Genomic DNA, 7,479 nt, shown 5'->3' on the forward strand with positions numbered 1-7,479 from the left:
TTTTTTTAAAAAAAAAAAAAAAAAAAAAAATATATATATATATATATATATATATATATATATATACACACACATGGTAAAAAGGTGTGTGGGTGTATATATGTGTGTATATATAGACATAATTACAGGGAAATTTTTATTTGTTATAAATACTTTCCTGTATTGCTAATAATAAAAAAAGATATTTACATAATTAAAATTTAATCTGGGTTAGAAAATGTGAATAAACCAAGTGGATGAGTTGAACCTTCAGGCATGTGCATAATAAATCTATCCATTGAATGAAATTTAAAATATACTGTGTGCTTATATTCGGTCTCATTTAGCAGTCCAAGAACTTTCAAAAGGTCAAATACAGCTAAAAAGCTAAAAATGTCCAATTAACTAATTCTTTCATAACATGGTATACTTGCCCAGCACACCCAGACAGGGCTATTTGCAAGGATGACTACAGCTGCACCGTTGTCCTTCCCACCACGCCCAGGTGGGATCTCGGTTTTGAGCAATCCGATCACTGGTTTGTCACAAGCTTGCCTCTCAGGCAAAAGCAAACAACTGTGACTGGCTTCCGGGAGCCATTATCGGCTGTGGGGAGTTGAAGACCTCTTGTCACATACATGAAGGAAAAGTAATTACCCAGGCAGGCTCTAGGGGTTTCTAAATTGCGATATTTAATTCATGAGGTCAGGCTGCCAAAACCTTGGTTGGTGCTGCAGCAAGAACAGCCGGGAAGGTATTTGGGGTCAGAACAGATCAACAAGCATTCCCCAAGGGAAGAGAAACAGCCCTGGTGTACATTTACTAGCTTATCTATTGCTTCCACTCAGCTCCACCAGCGCACCAGGGACTCCATCAGCTGACGACCTTTCACCTTCTAGATGCAGGCATCCCACATCCCTCTGCCTTCAGGGCGAACCCTCTCAGGGGATCCCCAGAATTCCTGATCCCACCCCCGACCATCTGGCCCCGGTGCTCTGGGAGGACTTAACCTGGTACATGATGGAGGAAGGCGGGGGTTCGATGCATGGCTGCTGGTCAGGGAGGGGCAGCTCTTCCAGCAGGTCCACATTGGACAGGGCATCTTCCAGGGTGACGTGGGTGGTCATGGTGGCAGTTTCTGTTGTCCGCGCTGGGGGGGGGGGATGGAAGAGAAGGAAACGGAGAGTTTCAGGGGCCTTCAAACACTTCTCCCAAGCTCACCCTGTCCAGGCTCCTTCCAGAGAACCCGGGGAGTTAAGAAACACGCACCGAGACTGCTTCCACTTGCTACTTTTTCACGTGGTGCCCTCAACCCGTGCCTGATATCTGAGGATCTCTGTACAGTTTACGAAGTACTTTTTTATGTCTATTGCCTTGACTGAGCCTCACCACAACCCTCTGATGGCAGGTGGTCTCATATCCACATAACTGATGGAAAAACAAGGCTCAGAGAAGTTGTGTTGACACTCATACAACCACAGTGACCAGGAGCAAAGGACCTTAAATTATGCTTGATGCTAGAACATGGGCCAAAGTCAGCCTCCAGTTTTTGTCATTCAAGAAGATATTTATCAGTTCCACTCTTAAATTATTGCATAACACAAACATCCATGATTGAGGGAGCCAAAGATTATCAGCTTGAAACCAGAGTTTGAAATTAAGCTGGGAGTCCAAGAATTCAGACTCCAGCAAATTTAACCTTATTTGCAAAAACATTAGAGCCATTGTCTTCCTTGGCCTGGACATATGGTATGTTTTGTGAGCCACATCAAACAAATCAGCTCAAAAGAGACATTTTTGTGTCTCAGACCCTGGCAGACTACAGCGGGTGTGATGAGAACTTTGCCAGGCAGTGAAGCTGAAGAGGTTCTAAACAGCACCTACCTAACAGGAGCTAACTGCTATTTTAAGAACTCAGCACTCAGCAAACAGAATACTCATTTTTTAAAGCATACGTGAAACATTAATTAAAAATCATCATGCTTGGGCTTCCCTGGTGGCGCAGTGGTTGAGAGTCCACCTGCCGATGCAGGGGACACGGGTTCGTGCTCCGGTCCGGGAGGATCCCACATGCTGCGGAGCGGCTGGGCCCCTGAGCCATGGCCGCTGAGCCTACGCGTCTGGAGCCTGTGCTCCGCAACGGGAGAGGCCACAGCAGTGAGAGGCCCGCGTACCGCAAAAAAAAAAAAAATCATGCTTTAGAGCATAAAACAAGTTCTCACAAGTTCCCCTAAATATGACCTTCCAGAAGTCACATTCACTGGCTACAGTGCAATAAACTTAGAAATCAATAATGTAAATTATAGCAAAGAAAAAACCCCGTATCTATGAAAATTTGTAAAAAACATACTGCTAGGTTATTCATAGAGGAATTGAGGAAGAGGAATTCAAATAGAAATTATAAAATATTTAGAACTGAAAGAGAGCATGAATAAATGTCTTAATGCATTTCATAGGAACTAAGAAAGCAGAATTAAATGAACTGAATTTTCCACTCAAAAACCTAAAAAAGGATAAAAATCAACCCCCAAAAATGAAAATGCAGGGATTACTAATTACAAAAGCAGAAATAAATGAAGCAAAAAACAGCAAAACAAAACAAATAGCAGACTAGGTGAACAAAAATCTGAAAACTGAGTTTTAAAAAAAGGTTAATAACATAATAATAATGAGTGCAGCAACTGCTAACCCTTTAGCATATTCGAATGAGGAAACACGGAGAAGGCTGACTGTGCTCCAGAGAGCGCCCTCCCTCCCTCCCCATCCCTAATCCCAGGGAAGCCTGAGAACTGCTTCAGGGCTGGAGTCTCAGAGTGTCAGAGAATTTGCCTCATTCATTAGGAAATGTGGTGTCAGAGGCCAGGGCAGAAAAGGACCAGCGACAGCAGAGCTGGGCCCAGGCTGTGAAGGGCTGACACAGTTGCAGAGTGCACCTCACGCAGGCTGCCCCTGTGTCTCCTTTAGGCCCGTCTGGGAGGGCAGATGGGGCTGAGCTGCTGACTACCGCTTCACACTTCACTGAGTTCTCTACTCACCTCCCTGTCACACGCTATGGCAACAGTGAAGGCCACAGCCAATGAGGGCACGGTGGGGGGTGGGGGAGCGATGGGGGGGGGGGCGCTCAGAGGTGACTGCCTCCTCTGCCCTCTGCAGGTGCCTGGCCTCACGGGGGTGGTTTCAGGCCCTCTCCACACCTATGCTGCTTCCTCTGCTCTCTTCTCTGCCCTGAATTCTAAGTGTGGCATTCAGTTCTACAGCAAAACCATTTGCCAATCCACAGAAAAGATTGTCTTCTTTAGTACATTAATGTTAAGTCCACTTTGCAGGAAGGGTTAATGACTGTCCAGGGCATAATGATCTGTAAGCTCCAAAGCCCTAATAATTCTCTTCGTTAATTCAAATAATAATAAAACTAACATTTTAAAGCCATTACTCTGTGTCACTCTGCCAAGCATTCAGCTATTTTAATCTTGCATCAATCTTATAAAGGTAAGTACTATGATTATTCCCATTTTACAGATGAGCAAACAGAAGCTCAGAATTTAGGTCACTTTACAAGATCAAGGGCTGGCAAGTGCTGGAGCTGGGCTTAGAACCTAGGTTTGAAAGGCCTGGAGGAGGGAGGGAGATGCAAGAGGGAAGAGATATGGGAATGTGTGTATGTGTAGAGCTGATTCACTTTGTTATAGAGCAGAAACTAACACACCATTGTAAAGCAATTATACTCCAATAAAGATGTTAAAAATAAATAAATAAAATTTAAAAAAAAACAAGGCCTAGAAGCAACTAGTTATCTGTGACTACCAGGGCTGTGTCAAAGGGACCCAGGGGCCAAACTGAGGCAGCCTCCTTTGGCCAAAGATGTGATTGAGTTAGCACAACTCAAGGGACTTGAAACAATATCAAATATATGTGAATCCATGAGATCATAAATACACTTAATAAAAACTTGGTTTTATGCCTTTGTTACTGCTGGAGGATGCCTGTGAACCAACTTTTATGCTGAAAATCGATAAATAAAAGGAAAGAAGCAAACATTGAACCAATCTTTCCTATACCAACTGTACAGCTGGATAAATGAATTGTAGAAGAGAGAGATGCTTCTCTTTTTAAAGGTATTTCTTTTTTCCCCCCAGAAATATTCACAGAATTAAAATATCCCTAGTTTCCAACCCCTAGTGAACAAATGGATGTAGGCACTGATCACCAACTGCTGCTAACATCCCTACATGAGGGACAGCCAGATATTATGTGCCTCCTGATGGAAAAACACACCATCAACTTACAAAGAGTTCTGAACTCAAAACAAAATATATGAATCTAATCAAGACTCTGATACAATCTGACGGGAAATATAGAGGACAGAACATGTTAAAATACACCATGGTGAGGTACTCAGTAAAATACAATCTATGGGAAAGTCTGCTGGACAAATGGCTGAGTATCTTTAACAAATAAAGTGCAAGGGAAAAAAAAAGAGATGGAGGGGGAAGTTATAGATGATAAGAGACTTAGACTATCACATGGGTTTACTTCATTTGGATCTTATTTCAAACAAACCACCACAAAGATGAAATTGTAACATATATGAGAAAACAGGAAAATTTCTCTGGCTAGTTACTGACTTGATATTTGACAATATTAAGGAAACTTATTATTTTTTAGATGTGACAACAATATTGAGGCTATATTTTAAAATAGTCCTTATGTTCGACAAATACCTACTAAAATATGGATAAAAGGAGACAGAGGTTTGCTTCCAAAACATATTAGATGGGGGAAGAGTGAGAAATAAATGAGACAAAATCAGCTAAAGTTAATAATTGTTGGGCTTCCCTGGTGGCGCAGTGGTTGAGAGTCCACCTGCCGATGCAGGGGACACGGGTTCGTGCTCCGGTCTGGGAGGATCCCACATGCCACGAAGCGGCTGGGCCCGTGAGCCGTGGCTGCTGGGCCTGCGTGTCCGGAGCCTGTGCTCCGCAACGGGAGAGGCCACAACAGTGAGAGCCCCGCGTACCGCAAAAAAAAAAAATGTCAATCCTGTGTGATGCTTACACACAGAGATTTATGATAATTTTTTACCCAATTTTATGTTACTTTTTAATTTATTTATTTATCTTTGGCCACGCCACGCAGCATGTGGGACCTTAGTTCCCCGACCAGGGCTTGAACCTGGGCCCCTTGCAATGAAAGCTCAGAGTCTTAACCACTGAACAGCCAGGGAAGTCCCTCCAATTTTAAATATGTCAGAAATGTTCCATAAAAACTCCCAGCTCAATGTATACACTCCCAGCTCTAATCTGTCTTCCCTTCCTTCATCTTCCCTGACTCCTACTTATGATCTTTACCTTCTCCTTCCTCCTATAACCTGGGTTTCTTCTAAGCTTCTCAGATTCTAAAATACTCATTTACCAGAATAACCCTTAAGATTTTCCCCTTTAACACAATAATACTCCCGTCCTTCCCTTGATGAGAATCAATAAGTGAACGACCTACAGAGCCAATAAATTAGGAGTCTTTATTTCCATTACAAATACAGCTTCTGTAATAGATTTCTCTGTTCCTTTGTAGATCATTCACTGCCTAAGGGAGAAGGAAATCAGACATTTTTAGCCCAAGTGCTAGAAGTCACTGCCAACTCCACATCAGTCAGAAAGGAAAAACATTCCGGAAATTTCATCAGAGGGTATACATGAAAAGAAGTACTTCTTTTCCAGCGCAAGTGTCCTGCCTGTTATGCAATCTTCCAAAGGAGAAGAATTCTTAATATTGAGTCTACGACCACGTGGTCGTAGACCACGTAGGTCGTAGATCACTCTGCAAGAGAAATTAATAAAATATTAAAAAAACTAACACTGTTCTGGGAGCACCATTTACCAGACACAGCTGCAACCTGCAATGTGGGGCATTCATGGCAGATTTAAATCCAGCATCTTCATAGCAAACTGAAACTCAGGGGCCTGGTTTCACCGAGTAGTAATAACACTGGGCTCTCGGGCAATCTGCTTCTGAGAAGGTCTTGTAGGCCCCGTGCCCGACCCTCTCCACCCCTCCACCCCTCCACCCCTCCAGAGATGACTGACAGATCCTGAACAAGAAGCAAGGGGCCTCACAGACGCAGGATGGGCACTAAGAGAGCCTGGCTTTGGGAATGCAGGTTGCTATTCTCTAAGCAAAAGATCTGCATTGTTATTTTTTGACTGACTTTCTGGAAGAAAAACGAAAAAAGTCAGAAGGTTTAATGACATGGAAAACTAGGCTAAGTATGGTGGGTAAGCTCGAGTTCTGTGTTCATATCCGCCATCTGTTACTTCCTAGCTGCATAACCGTAAGTATGTTCCTAAACCTCTCTGAGCCTCCGTTTCCTTATCTGTAAAAGGGCAATGATTAATAATAGTCCCTGCCCTCAGTGATTTATTATGAGGATTATATAACATTACAGCACGTGAAATGCTCAGCCCAACAGCAGGCACACAGCAAGCACTCGGGAAATATTAGCTAGTCGGATGGCCTCTTTTTAAGAGAGCGAACGGATGAATTAAACATTGCAACAACTCTCCTACACAAGAGGAAGGCACCAGAAATATTACACTAATTCTTAACTCTACAGATCTTTCATTTTGATTTCCTCAATCATAACACCCTTGCAGGTTCGAGGGGACAGGTGTTATTTTTGCTGTTTTTCTAGGGAGGACACACTGTTGCTAAGAAATGAAAACGTTCATTCATGGTCACATGGTCACTACTAGTGACTGAGTTAGGGCAGAAATGGGATATCTTGACTCCCAATTCTAAGCCCTTTCTTCTAGACTGCACCACTTTTGTAGCTTTTTGAAAGGTACCAAGCACTTTACTGTCTTTTTTTTTCCAACTTGGCTGCCTTTTCCTTCCTCTGAAGAGTAAGACTCTGTCAAGCCATAAAGATTAGGTAACTGTCACCTTTGGGTGACATGAGAGGTCAAGAAATAGTCTCCTTGTCTGTAAATCTCTCCAGCTAGAAAGCAACTAAAACAAATAAATAAAAATAAAGTTAAAAAAAATAAATGCATATGTATATTTATATCTGCAAATAAAAAATATATAAGTAAATAAATATATAAAAATAAATATAAGGGAGGCTTAGACTGTCCCCCCTCAAAAAAACCATTTGGAGCAGCATTTGACTGAGCAAGGAAAAAATTCCAAAGTACTGCTATTTCCTCTTCCCATACCAGGGCCAATGCTGCTCACTGATAACGTCTCTATTTCTCAATGAGTCCACGGGTAGCCTCAGAATCCTTCTTGTGAAATACAAAACTCCAAGTGGGGGCTTCCCTGGTGGCGCAGTGGTTGGGGGTCCGCCTGCCGATGCGGGGGACGCGGGTTCGTGCCCCGGTCCGGGAAAGATCCCACATGCCGCGGAGCGGCTGGGCCCGTGAGCTGTGGCTGCTGGGCCTGCGCGTCCGGAGCCTGTGCTCCGCAGCGGGAGAGGCCCCAACGGTGAGAGGCCCGCGTATCGCA

General features: G+C 43.3%; 1 protein-coding gene across 3 annotated transcripts in view; it reads right to left on the reverse strand.

The window, feature by feature from the left end:
- CYFIP2 (cytoplasmic FMR1 interacting protein 2) overlaps positions 1–7,479 on the reverse strand; it is a 133,714-nt gene that overhangs the window by 113,272 nt on the left and 12,963 nt on the right. For 2 of the 3 annotated variants that reach the window (XM_007447124.1, XM_007447125.1), the window contains exon 2: positions 990–1,129. In XM_007447124.1, coding sequence (XP_007447186.1) covers positions 990–1,106 — 117 coding nt within the window. In that variant the 5' untranslated portion in view covers positions 1,107–1,129. Of the gene's footprint in view, positions 1–989; positions 1,130–7,479 lie in introns of those variants that run through there. The other variant, XM_007447126.1, reaches the window with a different exon arrangement.

The sequence above is a fragment of the Lipotes vexillifer genome, unplaced genomic scaffold, assembly GCF_000442215.2.
Source record: "Lipotes vexillifer unplaced genomic scaffold, Lipotes_vexillifer_v1.1 scaffold194, whole genome shotgun sequence".
In the NCBI taxonomy this organism is placed as follows: Eukaryota; Metazoa; Chordata; class Mammalia; order Artiodactyla; family Lipotidae; genus Lipotes; species Lipotes vexillifer.